This window comes from Heloderma suspectum, chromosome 3, assembly GCF_057233095.1.
Source record: "Heloderma suspectum isolate Gila_16-S chromosome 3, 16-S_ref, whole genome shotgun sequence".
NCBI classification, from domain to species: domain Eukaryota; kingdom Metazoa; phylum Chordata; class Lepidosauria; order Squamata; family Helodermatidae; genus Heloderma; species Heloderma suspectum.
Window position 1 is genome coordinate 63,915,606 of NC_139460.1, and position 19,826 is coordinate 63,935,431.

The window sequence follows — 19,826 nt, forward strand, 5'->3', positions numbered from 1 at the left end:
GTTCTTGTCCCCACTCTGCCATGAAGCTCACTGGGTGACTTCGGGCTAGTCACTGACTCAGCCTAACCTTTACTTCACAGGGTTGTTATAAGGATAAAAATGCTATGAGGATAAAATGCTGCCTTGGGCTCCTTAGAGGAAAGGCAGATATAAATGTAAAAAATACATGCATAAATAAATATGTAGTACTCCCATCCCATTTTATTCTAGTGGGAAGTTTGAGTGCCTCTTGCAGTGGGCTGGGGGGCTTATGCTCATGGTAGTAATTGACCCGTTTTCCTATCACCTTATTATTCTGGCTGTATTTTAAGTTTTTTATTATTATTATTTGGCTCTCTCTAGTCTTTTTCTCTTCCAGTTTGTCATTTGGTGCTCAATGACGTTGCACATGGAGAATCTTGTTTTTATATTTACCATAGATTTATCTGCTGCTAGTTCTTATATCATAGCATACAGATAATTCACGGAAACATTTAATAGTAGACTACTGGAAGGTAGTTGTATAGCTTTGCCCAAACAAGACATGTGAGTGGTTAACTAAACTTATGAGGCAAAAATATAAGGACATAGGTGTTATTAAAACTTGCCTCCTGGGCTCCAAGTACTCTGGGAATCAGAGCAGTAATTCTTCAGAACCCAGCACCATGTTCTTGGATTCTAAAGTGCTTCAAAATGATGTTCAAAGTGGGGGCAGGAAAGGAATCTTCCTGCGCCCTCCATTAAATCATGCAAAGCATTGTAGAGCAGTGGTGGGCAGAAAGTAGATTGGGATCTACTGGTAGATCTCTGGGTGATTTGAAGTAGATTGGCAAGGATTTCTGACTCCCAGTTGTTTTAACAATGGTAACAAAATGATGGCCCTCTAAATTAGAGGCAAGCTGGGGAGGGCAACCAGGAGTGGATTTTTGTGCGTAAGAACTGTGAGTTCATTTCTATTCTGGTACTTGGAACAAATGCTTGGGCTCAGAATTCTTTAATTCAAAGTGTATGTCTTTTGCACCTGGCTCCAGTTGGTAGATCTCAGGTTTCTAGTAAAAAAAATAAAGTAGATTCTGCAAGCCTGAAGTCTACCCACTCCTGTAGAGAAATGGTCTGTTCCCTTGTTTTCACTTCTTGATGAAACCTGAAGGAAGATGGAGCTGGGGAAGTAACATTCTATCCTAATATATTTTATCTTGAATGCTAATGTAGATTTGAGATGGAAAATTAAGGGAAATTCATTTGCAACCTTTACAATGAACTTGCATGCTGTGGCTTCCTTGTAGAATTTAATTATACTGGTAATGATTTTCAGGAACTACTCTTAATAGTTTTCTCATTATTATACATCATTGTAAATCTACACTATTAGTGCTAAGTACAATAAAATACTTTTCATTTAACTACGAACACATCTTAACGTTAGTTTATGGAATGTTTTTTAGCTTTTTGCCTTGCCGGTGTATAATTGGAAATATAAAATCAACACGGAGCAAGTAAAAGCAGCGTAAACAGCTTGGAGCTGTTGGAGAGTGTAATAGCTTGAACTGCCTCCAGTTTTTTAAAGACAGTTCTTATTATAATATAAAAATAGTCAAGGACAGTTCATATGGAAAGCACACAAGGAAGGGAATGCATTTCTACTTAAGTGATTAGTCAAAATATTGTGACAAGAAGTGTGCTTGTAATAACAATGTTCTGGGAAAGTCTGTGGCTAAAAGACAGGCATTTATATTGCAGTTAATTTTTTGGTCTTTAGAAATCAATGGAAGAAGGAAAAGCAGCAGTACAGAAACTGAGGAGAGGGAAGATGTCAGAAGTGCACTGAGAACAATATGTTCAGGCCCAATGTGTTTTGAGTCATAAGAGACTTCTTCAGGGGCAACTGACTCAGTATTTTCAAGAGACGGTTAAAACCATCAGTCAGATAGCATGCAAGATTGCTTTACATCTCCCTTGAACAGATTGAGTCAGTTGTCCCTGAAGAAGAGTCTCACAACTTTCCCATTGGCCCTTACTATAGAACTCACAGTACACCTCTGAGATCTTCTCTCATCTTTTGTGTGCGTGTAGTATCCAGACCTTTTTGACACAAGTAGAGGGATAATAATGTACTCTAGCTAATTTGGGAATTGAGAGTTCTGTCTGGCAGGCTTTTGATCAGAACTTTTCCTGTCAGAGATGTGCAGTGCACTTTGTGTCTGGGATTGGGCTGTATCTTTATGTATTAGAAAATTAAGGGAGACATAATAGTGGTCTTCAAATATCTGTATGACTGTCATGCAGAAGATGGAGCAAACCTATTCCTTGTTTCTCCACTGAGCAGAACTAGAACCAATAGGAATTGCAGGAAAGTGGATTTCAGCAAAACATTAGGAGAATCATTAAAAGCTGTTTGACAGTGGATGGTGATCTCCTTCGCTTGGAGGTATTTTATGCAGAAGCTTGACAGCTATCTGTCAGGCTTGCTGTAGTTGCAGATTCCTGCATTGACTAGACTAGATGAATTCCAAGGTTCCTTCTGACTCATTCTACTGTTTGTCTTATTCTTTAGAAGGGTGAATTTCTAAGACCATATTTTGAAGCACCTGTATTTGCTTGATCCGTGTACTGCACAGTCATATGGCTGGGCTTACAAGTCCCAGACTCTCTTATTGGTGAAGCAAAATATTACACCATTCATTGGACCAACTTATATACTTTAAATGTTCTGGAATAAGGAGCTATATTAAACCAGCTAGAACACCTTCCTCTGCAATAATAAATTTAGCTGTTCTACTTAATGCAGTATATGTGCTAGTAGTTAAGCTTGTAACTGATCATAACTTTTTCTACTACTAAGCATGTAAGGCCAGCTATATAATAGGCACTGACTAATCCTTTTGTAAATGAAGACCAGACTTCCCGCTAAAAGAACAATCTGCATGCATGTAACTTGAAAAATGTTTGGAATAAAATAATTCCTAAGTAATAAGCAGCGATTGTTGTTCCTGTGGCCTAGAAAGGTTCTACAACAACTGATTTATGTCAACAAGGTGTCATTAGTTGAACAAGGGAAGACCTGGAATAATGCTAGTAAGGGGAGGGACTAGATAGAATGGGGAATGAGCATTTCCCTGTCTTTGCCTTCTTCTTCATAGGGCTCCATTGGCAGCTTCTCCTCTGAGTCAGCCCCACAGAGATGATCAAGTGCAAGTCCATTCAGCCAGGGATTCCCAGGTCGAGAGGACTTGTGGTAGTGGCGTTGACCAACTTAAGAAAATTAGTGGTGTTGGCTAGGTGGAACATTTTGTAGGATACTGATGATCTGTTTGCAGGGAAACAAGTAGTCATATCCCTAAACTGTTTCATCATTAGTACATGCAAGCTAGATCCAGCTCTGGGGAGAGTTCAGTTGCTCAGGTTAGCATGTGCATGCTTAGCTATGGGGCATGAGGAGGAGGAGGAGGAGAAGTTGTCTTCTATCTCTTTTTGTTGACAAGTCTAAAAACTTATAAAACATTCGTACTATCCCTCACCCCTCCTTCCAGCCCCAAATTTCTGTGGTGAGATGCATGGATGACTGAAGTTTGTTCTGGTATAGAAACGTTGGTCTGTTTTTACCTTCTTGCAAGTGGCTGTAATCCATTATATTATTGAAATGAGGACCAAATCTGCCTTCACCTGTAACACTACTGGCAGTGTCTGGGGAAGGGACAATAGTTTTTTGTTTTTAATCTCATATGAACCGTGAATCATGCCAGCAGCTTACATTTCTCCCACAGAAATGAGTGGCATCATATTAGCATGGGGTGTGTGTGTTGTAGAGCCGGGGGAGGCGGGAGGAGATGGGAGACAGAGAGAGAAAGCCATTCAACTAAGGACTTTAGATTATGATACCAGCATAATTCCTCATGGGAGCTTTTCCTGCCATGCATGAAGCACACAGCAGTTTTGGCTACACAGTAGATCAAAGTAAAAGAGAAATGGCTCAAGACAGCGTGCAAGAAATGCTGTGTTGCTTCTGGGCTTCTTGCCTTGCCAACCATAGTCACTTTTTATATTTACCGAAGGGGTAGGCAACCTAGTGCCCTTCAGATATTTTGGACCACAACTTCCATAATCCCTTACTATTCGCCAAGCTGGCCAGCACTGACCAGGTTGCCTACCTTTGATTTTTGCCATTGAGGGGCCTTTCTCCCTCAAGTTCCTGGGAATAGGAGCCTGCCTCACAAGTGCACTCCAGGCTTTAGTTGTAGAGCCACGCTAGATGGGACATGGGAGATAGATGAACAGGTTCTGCCATGGTTCTTTAAAATGTTAATGGCATCTGTACATAGAGATGCTTGAGGATTTTGATCGATCTGCATTTTTAAAGCAACTGACCTGACTTGCAGTTCCTGAAGTAATACGCGATTGAAACACCATTTTGCACTTTCCTAAATTTTGGGAGCAATTCTCAGGCCAAAAAAAGTATCCAAATGTGCATAAAATTCATATTTTATTTTAAAATGTATACAAAAATACATATTTTTGGAAAAATACATAAGAATGTGTATCTTGTGGAAAAAATATACTAATATGTGACTTGTCATGCATTTTTTATAAAGAAAACATAGATTAATGCAAAAATGGACAGAATGCATTTAGGAATGAACAGATGTGGAATTGACAAGGCCTAGAAATAGGCTGATCCCTCCCTCCCTAGGCTCATGTCTTTGAGGGTTTCCTGCATGTATGTGTGTGTGTGTGGGGGGGTCCCCTGTTTATAGATTTCCTACATCACATTTCATTTGTCCCTTATGTATGTGTATGCACACATCCTGTTATATACCCAATGAGGTCTTTTCTAGTATTCTTCTCTTTTTCGAGCCATTGGGAGTTAGCCTTTCTGGCTTTCTCAGCTTTGCACTCTGCCACACCTCAGCAGAGGTGGTGCTTTAGAAGCATGCTGTAATGTTGACCCCATCCCTTGCCCAAATGAAACGCCCCTTTCCAGGCCATGCAGCTGTGCTAATTAACTTAGGGACTAGAGGCACTGTTGCACACTCTGAGGGTTTGGGAGAAAACTGAGAGCTGTCCATTTAAGAAATGTGATTTTCTTGATGTTTTGAGGGATTACTTCTGCAACCTTGAAAACATTTTAAATGTTGGAGAGTGGATGATTTGGTGCTTAGCCAAGCTGCAGCCAGTAGACAGTTCTTTCTCTTTTGCTGTTCCCTTTATATAGCTTGCGCCCTGATCTCCTTTGTACCGTGCTGATACAGTTGTCATACTCGGTTTTCTCATCTTCTAGGCAGTGTTTACTCATTGTGAAAACTGCTGCTTGAAAGCAAAATGCAGCAAAATGTAATCACGACAACTACCTTGTGGATCTCTTGGGGGAGGACACAAGTATTACTGTATGTAGTTTTAATTTTGTGAAGTGCGTTGTGAGCTCAGTATATCTTATTTCCCTGTTGCCTTGTAAAAGATTCACCTTGTGTTTAATATTCAGCCAGTTTTTTATTGGAAGAAAATGGATTGTTGTACAAACAGTTCTAAATGCCAAGCTAGTTCAAGTCTATAAATAATAACTCTGCTTTCATGGTACGTGACCTGCTTCCTTTGTACTGAAAAGCTAAAACGTATGTGATGCGCCTCTAGAAGCTGAGATCAAATGAGGGAACAGGTAGGTTGATGGAAAAACCAATGGTCGGGGACTGGAACTGCATATTTGCTAGTTTATTCCAAGCCCTTTAAAGGTAGCAGCAACAAGCCATACAATTTTAGATTGATGGCCAGTCACAGAAATGTGAAGATGAATCTTTACATACTGCCTGAATCACCTTCTGTCCTCCAGTGTAGAATGTAGATGGAGACAATTGATTTGACTTCTTCATAAAAGCACTGTGAACACAGTCCTGATAATTCTTGTGAACTGAGCACAAAGGATAAATATATTTTACGTTGTGTTTTTAAATATCCCAAGTTTTGGCAAAGTGCCTTTCTCTGAACTGAGCTATACTATTTGGTAACTAGACTTTGCAGGTTCAGACAAGAAAATTCTCTTGGATCTATTTACTTATAAATCTAAATATTTATTTCTGTCTAAGGACTGCTTTAAAACATGTTACTTTTTTATATCATGTCCTGATTTGTAGATGAGAAATATGTAACTTATTTGTTCTAAAATATGTATTTAGTACCTTCATACAATGCAAGAAGTTTCTGACTGACTACAGCTCCCAGTGGTATGTACCAGTATTAGGAAACTTGTCATCAGCTATACTACTACTAGTCACAACTATGTACCTTTGGAATGTAGCTCATTTCAACAAAGAATTAACTTTTCTTTGGTGGAAAATGTTCCTTCTGGCCCAGTATTACATGTTAATGCAGGAAGTTCAAATTGTCCAAGATAAAGCATGGTGGTAGCTGCAGTATCATAATACATGATGTGTCCAGTGTCACAGACAAGGGTCATAAGTTCATAGAATCAGGAATATTGATTCAAATGGGTTTATTACATTTTATTCATTCAGAAAAGTTACCATGAGAATGTTTACATTATGAACCTTGGTTGTTTGCAATAAATTGTCTTGGGGTGCTTTTTTTTTTTTTTACCTTTGGTGAGTTGAGGGTTATTCTTTTGTTTTTCCTGGAAATTCATATTTTCCTGTCCGGAGTTACCTCTGCTGAGCTTGCACATAGAACTTTAATCATGATTTTTTATTTGTGTAGACTTGAAAGGGGCTACTTGACACCCGGAATTGGAGAAATGTAGAATGAAAACAACCATGCTACTAATTACTGAAGGGGTGATCCTCTATATCCTGTTGTGGTTGCTCACCTTTCCCTTCCTTCTCTGTGGCTCCATCTGTCTCCCATCTCTTTCCTTGGACCCAAGATGCTCCTGGCTCTAAGAGAAGCAGCCACAGAGAACCAGTTTCCATGCATGCACTCTGACAAGCTTATCCAGACCCCCTGTGGGGAAACATTGCATTGGTGGGAGCTTGCAATCCTGCTTATCTGATGCCAAATGAGGAGTCCCATGCAGGGAGTAAAGCAACTCCAGCTATTCCTGATGTTGCTTCCTTTCAGCTCCTGATGACTTCCTGGCTATTCCTCTACCATTGCAATTCCATCAGAAGATGCTCCAGTTTGTTTCAGCTTCCCTGACCTGAGTTCAAGTGGATACACTGCTGGATGTGCCTGTTTTTCCTCAACTTGCCCCCTATCCCCTGCATAGTGGCAAAATTAACTACAAGGCCTAATCTCCACCATTTCCCTTGAACTCAAGAACTTCTCTGTTCATGAAAGTGGTATACAAGGTTGCCCTGCTTGTTGTTGTTCAGTCGTTCAGTCGTGTCCGACTCTTCGTGACCCCATGGACCATAGCACGCCAGGCCTTCCTGTCCTGCGCTCTCTCCCGGAGTGTGCTCAAGTTCATATTCATTGCATCGGTGATGCTATCTAGCCATCTCATCCTCTGCCGTCCCCTTCTCCTTTTGCCTTCAGTCTTTCCCAGCATCAGGGTCTTTTCCAGGGAGTTTTCTCTTCGCATTAGGTGGCCAAAATATTGGAGCTTCAGCTTCATTATCTGTCCCTCCAATGAGCACTCAGGGTTGATTTCCTTTAGGATGGACTGATTTGACCTCCTTGCAGTCCAGGGGACTCGTAAGAGTCTTCACCAGCACCACAGTTCGAAAGCATCAATTCTTCGGCGCTCAGCCTTCCTTATAGTCCAGCTCTCACAGCCATACATTACTACTGGGAAAACCATAGCTTTGATTAGACGGACCTTTGTCGGCAAGGTGATGTCTCTGCTTCTTGCTATGCTGTCTAGGTTGGCCATAGCTTTCCTCCCAAGGAGCAAGCGTCTTTTAATTTCATGGCTACAGTCACCGTCTGCGGTGATCTTGGAGCCCAAGAAAGTAAAATCTGTCACTGCTTCCATTTCTTCCCCTTCTATATGCCAGGAAGTGATAGGGCCAGATGCCATGATCTTCGTTTTTTTAATGTTGAGTTTCAAACCAGCTTTTGCACTCTCCTCTTTCACCCTCAACAAGAGGCTCTTGAGATCCTCTTCGCTTTCTGCCATTAGGGTGGTATCGTCTGCATATCGGAGGTTGTTGATAATTCTCCCAGCAATCTTAATTCCGACCTCTGATCCATCCAACCCGGCATTTCTCATGATGTACTCTGCATATAAATTAAATAAGCAGGGTGACAATATGCAGCCTTGTCGTACTCCTTTCCCAATTTTGAACCAATCGGTTGTTCCATGTCTGGTTCTTACTGTTGCTTCTTGACCCTCGTACAGGTTTCTCAGGAGACAGGTAAGGTGGTCTGGGCCTCCCATCACTTTAAGAATTTGCCACAGTTTGTTGTGATCCACACAATCAAAGGCTTTAGCGTAGTCAATGAAGCAGAAATAGACGTTTTTCTGGAATTCTCTTGCTTTCTCCATGATGCAGCGAATGTTGGCGATTTGATCTCTAGTTCCTCTGCCTCTTCGAAACCCAGCTTGTACTTCCGGTAGTTCTCGGTTCGCATACTGCTGAAGCCTAGCTTGTAGGATTTTGAGCATCACCTTGCTGGCATGTGAAATGAGCGCAATGGTGCGGTAGTTTGAACACTCTTTGGCGTTGCCCTTCTTTGGAATTGGAATGTAAACTGACCTTTTCCAGTCTTGTGGCCACTGTTGAGTGTTCCAAATTTGTTGGCATATTGAATGCAGCACTTTAACAGCATCATCTTTTAGGATTTTAAATAGCTCGGCTGGAATACTGTCATCTCCGCTAGCTTTGTTGTTAGTAATGCTTCCTAAGGCCCACTTGACTTCACTCTCTAGGATGTCCGGCTCAAGTTCAGTGACCACACTATCATGGCTATCAGGGACATTCAGATCTTTCCTGTATAGTTCTTCTGTGTATTCTTGCCACCTCTTCTTAATCTCATCTGCTTCTGTTAGGTCCCTGTCTTCTTTGTCCTTTATCATGCCCGTCTTTGCATAAAACATTCCCTTGAGATCTCCAATTTTCTTGAAGAGATCTCTAGTCTTTCCCATTCTGTTGTTTTCCTCAATTTCTTTGCATTGTTCATTTAAGAAGGCCTTCTTGTCTCTCCTTGCTATTCTCTGGAACTCTGCATTCAGTTGGGTATATCTTCCCCTTTCTCCTTTGCTTTTCGCTTCCCTTCTTTCGTGAGCTACTTGTAAAGCCTCATCAGACAGCCACTTGGCTTTTTTGCATTTCTTTTTCTTTGGGATGGATTTCGTTGCTGCCTCCTGAACAATGTTACGGACCTCTGTCCATAGTTCCTCAGGCACTCTGTCTATCAGGTCTAATCCCTGAAATCTATTCCTCACCTCCACTGTATATTCATCAGGGATATGATTTAGGTCATACCTGAATGGTTTAGTGGTTTTCCCGACGTTCTTCAATTTAAGCCGAAATTTTGCAAGAAGCAGCTCATGATCTGAGCCACAGTCAGCTCCAGGTCTTGTTTTGACTGACTGTATGGAGCTTCTCCATCTTTGGCTGCAAAGGACATAATCAATCTGATTTCGATATTGACCATCTGGTGACGTCCATGTGTAGAGTCGCCTCTTGTGCTGTTGGAAAAGAGTGTTTGCTATGATCAGCATGTTCTCTTGGCAAAACTCGATTAGCTTTTGTCCTGCTTCATTTTGTACACCAAGGCCATGCCTGCCTGTTATCCCGGTGATTTCTTGACTTCCTACTTTAGCATTCCAATCCCCTATGATGAAGAGGACATCTTTTTTTGGTGTTAGTTCTAGAAGGTGTTGTAGGTCTTCATAAAACCGATCAACCTCAGCTTCTTCGGCATCAGTGGTTGGGGCATAGACTTGAATTACTGTGATGTTGAATGGTTTGCCTTGGATTCGTACTGAGATCATTCTATCATTTTTAAGATTGTACCCCAGTACTGCTTTTCCCACCCTTTTGTTGACTATGAGTGCTACTCCATTTCTTCTAAGGGATTCTTGCCCACAATAGTAGATATGATGGTCACCTGAATTAAATTCGCCCATGCCTGTCCATTGGAGTTCGCTGATTCCCAAGATGTCGATGTTCAATCTTGCCATCTCATGTTTGACCACCTCCAGCTGACCTTGATTCATTGATCTGACATTCCAGGTTCCTAAACAATATTGTTCTTTACAGCATCGGATTTTCTTTTCACCGCCAGACACATCCACAGCTGAGTGTCCTTTCGGGTTTGGCCCAGCCGCTTCACTCTTTCTGGCGCTACTTGGAAATACCCTCTGCTCTTCCCCAGTAGCATATTGGACACCTTCCGACCTGAGGGGCTCATCTTCCGGCGTCATCTCTTTTAGCCTTGTGATACGTTCCATGGGGTTTTCTTGGCAAGAATACTGGAGTGGGTTGCCATTTCCTTCTCCAGTGGACCACATTTTGTCAGAACTCTCTGCCATGACCTGTCCGTCTTGGGTGGCCCTGCACGGCATAGCTTATGGCTTCACTGAGTTACGCAAGCCCCTTCGCCACAACAAGGCAGTGATCCATGAAGGGGGGTTGCCCTGCTGCCATCTTCTTAATCTGTGCACATGAAACACCTCCATTCTGCCTTTCAAACAGAAGGGAGATCATGCACAAACATGATGCTATGCTGAATGGTCAATTGACTGCACATTGGTAACTGTGGAGCTAAAGGATAAAAGTGATAAAACGTATATGGCTTTATTAATAGATGCAACTATATAAGAATTAATGGTATCCAAAAAAAAGGCAGAGATCAAATGGAAGTCTTGGGTTAATTTTTTTTTTTTTTAAGAATACCAAGAGTGAGGAACCTTTACATTCAGATTTTTGGAGTGTTAGTTATCGTGAGATGCATTTGGTAGTTGAGTGGATACCTTATTCTAAATTACTGTCTGTCTAGGCCAAATTTCACCTAAATCATCTATATCAGGAGATACTGTTGGTCTGGTAAAGTTAATTCTTTGGGACACTGTATACCCATGCTCACTCATACAGCCCATTCCATAATATGAAATTGAAACTCTGACTTCTTATTAAGGCTCAGTTAGGACTTCATTCAAGCATGGAGATGAAATTCTCAGTATGTCATTATTCTGCATGCCTACCTTTCCCTGCTGTTTCTATTTTTCATGCATTGTCAAAACATGCCACTAAATAGCTCCTGAAAGCTATCTCACTTGGGCTGCAGTCTTATGCATACTTAAGTGGGTTTAAGCGCCATTGAATATATTGAGATTTGTGCTGTTAGGGATGCATACTGACCTGTGAGTCTTTGTGTGTCTGCTTCTAACAGTCTATGATGCAGTACTTAATTTTTGACTTGAAATGGCACTGTGGAATGTCAGCAGCTTAATCCCTTGCCTACTGCATATGTTCATCCACCCTTTGCTTGTTGCTTATGTCTGTGCCTCCTTTGCTCTTTTCAGATTATACGCTGACCGTAGAGGCTGTGAAACTTAAGCCATTCTTCATGGCAGGACATACCTTTGAAATGACATGCAAGGTATCTTCCCAGAACATCAAGACTCCTCGTTATTCAGTCCTCATTACAGCTGAGAAGCCTCTGAGTGACCAATCAAATCCTAATGGGACCACTCGCATAATTTCTCTCAATCAAGATTCAGTGGTCAGACGGGAAGACTGGACAGATCAGGATCGAGTGGATGGTGTGGTCTTGGAAAAGGTCCAGGAGAATGAGTTCCGCTACAGGATGTATCAGACCCAGGTTTCTGATGCTGGGCTGTATCGCTGTGTAGTGACTGCATGGTCACCAGGGGGTGGCGGCATGTGGCGAGAGGCAGTCAATGGTTTATCTAATCCCATCCAGATAGACTTCCAGAGCTCAGGTTAGTACTATGTTCAATATGGTTAGTAATTTGAAGAACATGATGATGATTATGGTGCCTGTACCAGTGATTCACTTGTTTAGAAAGGCTTTGGTGTATTGACTAGAATTCCCTCAAATCTTTTATATATTGTCCTTCATGTGTTAGGAGAGCTCTAGCATTTAAAAAACATGGGTAGGATCCAACTGTGCCCCAGCACTAGGGCTAATGATGTTGCACTAGTGTAAACCAATTCTTGAGCAATGTAACTTGCACTTGCTAGGGCACTGGGAAAAAGTGATTTGCTGTAGCAGTAGCTATATGAATCACTAATATTTTCCCCTATACATCTCCGAGTGTCCATGCTTGCTATCTCCCCTCCCTGCCTCAGACTCAGGAATTTATAGTGAATTTAAATCTGCTTTGGGTCCCATTGCTGTTCCTTGTGGATGTTAGGATGTGCATCCATGCAGTTGAGAGAGGCTGAACGTTGGTTGTCAGGACGCATTCCATTTTCCCCTGTAGAACCTCACATGCTAGACTGAGAGTCACTGTTGTATAAACAGTTAATAATGCTGACTCTCAATCTCCTTTTTTTCTTTTTTAAAGCACCGTCATACACATTGAAGTGAGCCTATCTGTGCTATGTATGGGAAGAGCTATGTTGATCATATCTTCAGCAAACTGTTTTTGCTGGGTGGATGATGTTTTGTAAGATATTAAAGGGAGGAAAGACTACAGCTTGCCATGCAGTAGGAGAATGCCAAGCAGAACTTAACTTGCAGCACACTTTTAGAAAGCAGCCTATTGTCCAGCATCACCTCTTGTAGACCTGTGACTGGAAATGGGGCTACAGAGATAAAGGTTATATTATTACAGTCTTTTCCTTCCTTTGCCATCTCCAGCCTCCTGCTGCATTTTCTCTTGTTCATTGAGGCAGCTGCTTCTCTCCCAGATACGTGCACACAAATGTCTCCCAGATGTGTGCACACAAATGGGTCACCGCAGGTGAGGTAGCAAAGTCAGAACTCTGTACATGGCACCGCAGTGCACCAGTGTTTGCTGCAATAAACACAGAAAGTGTGAAGAAAAGGTATGAGTCATGGAGCTGCAACCAACAGCAACTCCCATTGCTCATTTTTCCTTCACATTTTTTGTGTTGGGAAATGCTGTCATACTCATGGTGCTGTGTCCAGTGTGAATCAGCTCTAATGTGTTACCCATTCTTGGCTTACAGCAGCCTTCCCCAACCTAATGCCTTTGAGGTGTGTTGGACTGCAACTCCCAGCTGGCTTAGAGTTTCATTTCCCAGCATTGGGCTGTGTGTGGGGTGGGGGTGGGGTGTTTTTTTTTTAACCTGTTGTGGTTTTATTTAAAATGAAACCTAAAGTAAAAATACTGTAGAATTTCAACCTTATTCAGTCAAACTGCCCAACTCAGGCAGTAACCTGTTTAATCAATAAGGAGTAGAGGAACTACTGTTAAAGGAGTTCTCACAAATGTTCACATAAGTGCTTTTAGTGTTTGTTGCAATAGACTTCTATGTTTGTATTGATTTTTGCTTGAAGCTGGAAGGACATATTTGGATCAGAAGACTTTCTTACTACTAGTTTGGCTTCCTGCCAGAACTGTTTTGGAGCATTACTTTGTCTGAATGGTTTCATGTTTCAAGAAAAGCTCTTCATTATGTGAATGTGCAATCTAGCTGAACTGCAGGTGGTCTCTCTCTCTCTTTTTTCTTAGGTGTAAATTGGTGAATGTACTGTTACTCCAGCGATTTTTAAATTTATTTTTGGCCATTGGAATAATGAAATACCATGTTTCCATAAATGTTTATGGAAGAATGTCACTCAGATTTTTTCCAGTTATGATTTCCATAACTGTGTGTTGCAACAAAAATAAATAAGCGTCTTGTGAACATTATGACATCACTTGCATTTGATGAAGTGGACTCTAGTCCACAAAGGCTTTTGCCATAATACATTTCTTAGTTTTTCATGTGCCACAAACTTCCTTGTTTTTCCAATGATAGTAGAATTGCCAGCTGGAGATGGAAGGTTTGCTACTTCTCCCACCATGTGGTGTTTTGCTGTCATGCAATGAATGTACTTACTTTTAATATATAGTCAGAAGCAAGGACATCTTCTAACCTGGAGCTCACAAATCAGAACACACACAATTTAATATAGTTTTCCTCCCTCTGTATTAATAGAATACTGTTCCAGTTGTGTATCAAAATGTACTTGCTCAATTTCCTGTATTAAGTCTTTAAAATGGGAACTATCACTAATTTATTTAAGGCTGTTTCACAGTCTAACCATTCTCATTGCTAGCAAATAGTCCTTGATAAGGCAGTTGAAAATGTACTGTTTTTATTCACCCATTTAACTTAATGAAGTCTTTCTATACACTCTTAAATAAGTCATGGCCCAGGTATTAGAGACTTAGTGCTCTTAGCTAGTCTGAGTTTCCTTCTGTAAGTCATGTTCATAATCTTCTAGTCTACTTCCCATTTAGCTAATTATACAGCCACACACATACATACACAGATTTATTTAGAAAATGGTCATAAAGGCAGGAGGCACCAAATTCTATTCAAGTCATGTATGGTGCAGGCACCCCATTTGGTCCATGGGATCTTTTAGTGACATGGGGACAACATGTCAGCAGCTTTGAGCAACTTGGAGAAAGGGCAGAAAACAAATGCAACTACAAATGATTAGGGATGTACGAAAGTCACTTACCTGTTTGCGGATTATGTTTATGGTGGGGGGGGGAGGCGTTCCGTCTCTCCCCCCGGAATCCTGGATGGGGGAGGAGGCGCTCCATTCCTCCCCCCCGGAATCCTCCACGGCCGGTTGTGCTCTGCGGCAGCTCCGCAGAGCAGCCGGCCAGCCCCAGCCAGGCCAGAGCCATCTGCAGCCAGATTTCCGGCCACAGAGGGCTCTGGGTAAACAAAAACAAAAAAAAACAACCGCGTGCGCAAATGGCGGCGGCTACGGCTGCTGCCATTTGCGTTCCTTACTTTTGCCCTCTTAATCTACGTAAATATTTACGTAGGCTATGACGGCGAAAATCAAGGGGAACGCAAATAGTGTAGTGGGCGCTATTTGCGTCCCTTTTTGATTCCCCGTTTTAGCCTACGTAAATATTTACGTAGCCTATCACGTCTTTTTTTTTTTTTACAAGAGTGGAAATGGCCGCGGTGGCAGCTGGTCAGAAGACTGGCCGCCGCCGCCGCCCGGAAGATCCGCCCCAGGTGAGTCTCATCCCGGGGGGATCCACGGGGGGGCGGGGGGGGCAGGCCATTCCACCACGGAGTTCGGGGGGCCGAATGGACTGGCATTCGGCCTCACTGAGATCCGTGGCGGAATTCTCTGCCATCCCTACAAATAATACATTTGTTTCTTCTTTAATATATGGTGCTGGCATTGCAACTCCTAGAGCTGGTGATGCTTTGAGATTACAGCACTTTTGTTGTTGTTGTTCACATTGTACCATCCTGTTCCCAAAGTGTGCAAATCCTTTTTGGCCCTGAGGGCCATATCAGGGGTTTGCTGGGGTGGCGGGGGATGCACATGTGCACACACAATGTACCACTCACGTGCACGCAGCATACCACTCACTCAAATCCAGCCCAAGACTACTTCAGAGGCCTGGCACCTGTGTTGAATTGAATAAAGCCAACACTCCTCCAAGCAACCGCAGTTCTCACACATCCAGAAATCCTGTTTCCTAGCCCTTCTCCCTCCTCTAATGCAGTCTCTTGCTGAAGGATCCTGACATGGCATACTCTGTTACTTGGCATCTTTTCAGAAAAAAGAAGGAAAAAATGCTGTAGAAACAGTCACCATGGTTCCTGTCATAGAAGCCCTGCTCTTAGAGCATCCTAGGAAGCAGTCAGGAGCCTTCAAGCACAGATTCCTAGGATGTTCCAGAGATACTCTAGGAGTGAGGCTTCTGTGGCAGGAGCCACAGAGCCTGTTCCTAGAGCGTTTTTCTTTCCCAACGTTTTTTTCCCTAGGGAGCTACAAAACAGAGCTTGGGGAGCTTCTTATGGCTCACAGGCCACTCTTTTTGCACCCCATGTTACCACTTCTTCAACATATATACAAACATGCTGAGCAGCAGGATTTGTTGTTGTTCAGTCGTTCAGTCGTGTCCGACTCTTCGTGACCCCATGGACCATAGCACGCCAGGCCTTCCTGTCCTGCGCTCTCTCCCGGAGCGTGCTCAAGTTCATATTCATTGCATCCGTGATGCTATCTAGCCATCTCATCCTCTGCCGTCCCCTTCTCCTTTTGCCTTCAGTCTTTCCCAGCATCAGGGTCTTTTCCAGGGAGTTTTCTCTTCGCATTAGGTGGCCAAAATATTGGAGCTTCAGCTTCATTATCTGTCCTTCCAATGAGCAGTCAGGGTTGATTTCCTTTAGGATGGACTGATTTGACCTCCTTGCAGTCCAGGGGACTCGTAAGAGTCTTCTCCAGCACCACAGTTCGAAAGCATCAATTCTTCGGTGCTCAGCCTTCCTTATAGTCCAGCTCTCACAGCCATACATTACTACTGGGAAAACCATAGCTTTGATTAGACGGACCTTTGTCGGCAAGGTGATGTCTCTGCTTCCTACTATGCTGTCTAGGTTGGCCATAGCTTTCCTCCCAAGGAGCAAGCGTCTTTTAATTTCATGGCTACAGTCACCGTCTGCGGTGATCTTGGAGCCCAAGAAAGTAAAATCTGTCACTGCTTCCATTTCTTCCCCTTCTATATGCCAGGAAGTGATAGGGCCAGATGCCATGATCTTCGTTTTTTTAATGTTGAGTTTCAAACCAGCTTTTGCACTCTCCTCTTTCACCCTCAACAAGAGGCTCTTGAGATCCTCTTCGCTTTCTGCCATGAGGGTGGTATCGTCTGCATATCGGAGGTTGTTGATAATTCTCCCGGCAATCTTAATTCCGACCTCTGATTCATCCAACCCGGCATTTCTCATGATGTACTCTGCATATAAGTTAAATAAGCAGGGTGACAATATGCAGCCTTGTCGTACTCCTTTCCGAATTTTGAACCAATCGGTTGTTCCATGTCTGGTTCTTACTGTTGCTTCTTGACCCTCGTACAGGTTTCTCAGGAGACAGGTAAGGTGGTCTGGGCCTCCCATCACTTTAAGAATTTGCCACAGTTTGTTGTGATCCACACAATCAAAGGCTTTAGCGTAGTCAATGAAGCAGAAATAGACGTTTTTCTGGAATTCTCTTGCTTTCTCCATGATGCAGCGAATGTTGGCGATTTGATCTCTAGTTCCTCTGCCTCTTCGAAACCCAGCTTGTACTTCCGGTAGTTCTCGGTTCGCATACTGCTGAAGCCTAGCTTGTAGGATTTTGAGCATCACCTTGCTGGCATGTGAAATGAGCGCAATGGTGCGGTAGTTTGAACACTCTTTGGCGTTGCCCTTCTTTGGAATTGGAATGTAAACTGACCTTTTCCAGTCTTGTGGCCACTGTTGAGTGTTCCAGATTTGTTGGCATATTGAATGCAGCACTTGAACAGCATCATCTTTTAGGATTTTAAATAGCTCGGCTGGAATACTGTCATCTCCGCTAGCTTTGTTGTTACTAATGCTTCCTAAGGCCTACTTGACTTCACTCTCGAGGATGTCCGGCTCAAGTTCAGTGACCGCACTATTATGGCTATCAGGGACATTCAGATCTTTCCTGTATAGTTCTTCTGTGTATTCTTGCCACCTCTTCTTAATCTCATCTGCTTCTGTTAGGTCCCTGCCTTCTTTGTCCTTTATCATGCCCGTCTTTGCACAAAATGTTCCCTTGAGATCTCCAATTTTCTTGAAGAGATCTCTAGTCTTTCCCATTCTGTTGTTTTCCTCGATTTCTTTGCATTGTTCATTTAAGAAGGCCTTCTTGTCTCTCCTTGCTATTCTCTGGAACTCTGCATTCAGTTGGGTATATCTTCCCCTTTCTCCCTTGCTTTTCGCTTCCCTTCTTTCGTGAGCTACATGTAAAGCCTCATCAGACAGCCACTTTGCTTTCTTGCATTTCTTTTTCTTTGGGATGGATTTCGTTGCTGCCTCCTGAACCATGTTACGGACCTCCGTCCATAGTTCCTCAGGCACTCTGTCTATCAGGTCTAATCCCTGAAATCTATTCCTCACCTCCACTGTATATTCATCAGGGATATGATTTAGGTCATACCTGAACGGTTTAGTGGTTTTCCCGACGTTCTTCAATTTAAGCCGAAATTTTGCAAGAAGCAGCTCATGATCTGAGCCACAGTCAGCTCCAGGTCTTGTTTTTACTGACTGTATGGAGCTTCTCCATCTTTGGCTGCAAAGGACATAATCAATCTGATTTCGATATTGACCATCTGGTGACGTCCATGTGTAGAGTCGCCTCTTGTGCTGTTGGAAAAGAGTGTTTGCTATGATCAGCATGTTCTCTTGGCAAAACTCTATTAGCTTTTGTCCTGCTTCATTTTGTACACCAAGGCCATGCCTGCCTGTTATCCCGGTGATTTCTTGACTTCCTACTTTAGCATTCCAATCCCCTATGATGAAGAGGACATCTTTTTTTGGTGTTAGTTCTAGAAGGTGTTGTAGGTCTTCATAGAACCAATCAACCTCAGCTTCTTCGGCCTCAGTGGTTGGGGCATAGACTTGAATTACTGTGATGTTGAATGGTTTGCCTTGGATTCGTACTGAGATCATTCTATCGTTTTTAAGATTGTACCCCAGTACTGCTTTTCCCACCCTTTTGTTGACTATGAGTGCTACTCCATTTCTTCTAAGGGATTCTTGCCCACAATAGTAGATATGATGGTCACCTGAATTAAATTCACCCATGCCTGTCCATTTTAGTTCGCTGATTCCCAAGATGTCGATGTTCAATCTTGCCATCTCATGTTTGACCACCTCCAGCTGACCTTGATTCATTGATCTGACATTCCAGGTTCCTAAACCATATTGTTCTTTACAGCATCAGATTTTCTTTTCACCACCAGACACATCCACAGCTGAGTGTCCTTTCGGGTTTGGCCCAGCCGCTTCACTCTTTCTGGCGCTACTTGGAAATACCCTCTGCTCTTCCCCAGTAGCATATTGGACACCTTCCGACCTGAGGGGCTCATCTTCCGGCGTCATCTCTTTTAGCCTTGTGATACGTTCCATGGGGTTTTCTTGGCAAGAATACTGGAGTGGGTTGCCATTTCCTTCTCCAGTGGACCACATTTTGTCAGAACTCTCTGCCATGACCTGTCCGTCTTGGGTGGCCCTGCACGGCGTAGCTTATGGCTTCACTGAGTTACGCAAGCCCCTTTGCCACAACAAGGCAGTGATCCATGAAGGGGAGCAGCGGGATATGACCAGTTAAAATGAGAAACTATTTGTTGATAGCAAAGTATCTCTTGTTTGCATTGCTTATGTTCTGTAGGTTTCAATACTTCTTTTACTTGGATTTTAGTAGGCGTTTTGATTTGAGGTCTGTCTGTATGGCCAAGGACATAACAATGCTAGCAACCTTTCTCTCTGATTAGTCAGATTCATGGTCTTGGAGTGATCATGGATCCATGGTTGAATCTGGAACTTTATGTTGGTCTTAGGACATCCCAGGGCGTCATTGACGCCTTGCCAACAATGCTACAGTGCTTTTCTTTGAGAGGGGTTGCCAGTTTGGCCCTGTGTGGCTTAGGCTCTTCAGGCACTTTCACCACGTAGTTGCCAAACAGTCCCCAACCTTCCTCCCCACTTTGGAGTTGGGGAGATGGCAGGGATCATTGCACATTTGCTCAGCTGATCCCTCCCAACTCTGCAGCTTCGAAGTTGGGAAGAAGGGTGACCATCTGTTTGCCATTGGATGGTTCCATATTCTCCATGGACAGCATATTTGTTGAAGACTGGCTGTTGGAGCCCACTGTGAGAGGAAGCTACAGGATAGAATAGAGATGTGGAAATGGCTGCATAACCTCGCATAATGAACTCTGAGCCCTCTGAAAGCAAGCCATTCAGCAAATTACACCACCATAGGGC

General features: G+C 42.9%; 1 protein-coding gene across 1 annotated transcript in view; it reads left to right on the forward strand.

The window, feature by feature from the left end:
- Positions 1-19,826, forward strand: part of PTGFRN (prostaglandin F2 receptor inhibitor) — a 136,704-nt gene that overhangs the window by 81,548 nt on the left and 35,330 nt on the right. Inside the window, exon 6 of the mRNA XM_084843459.1 lies at positions 11,396-11,815. Coding sequence (XP_084699585.1) covers positions 11,396-11,815 — 420 coding nt within the window. The remainder of the gene's footprint in view (positions 1-11,395; positions 11,816-19,826) is intronic.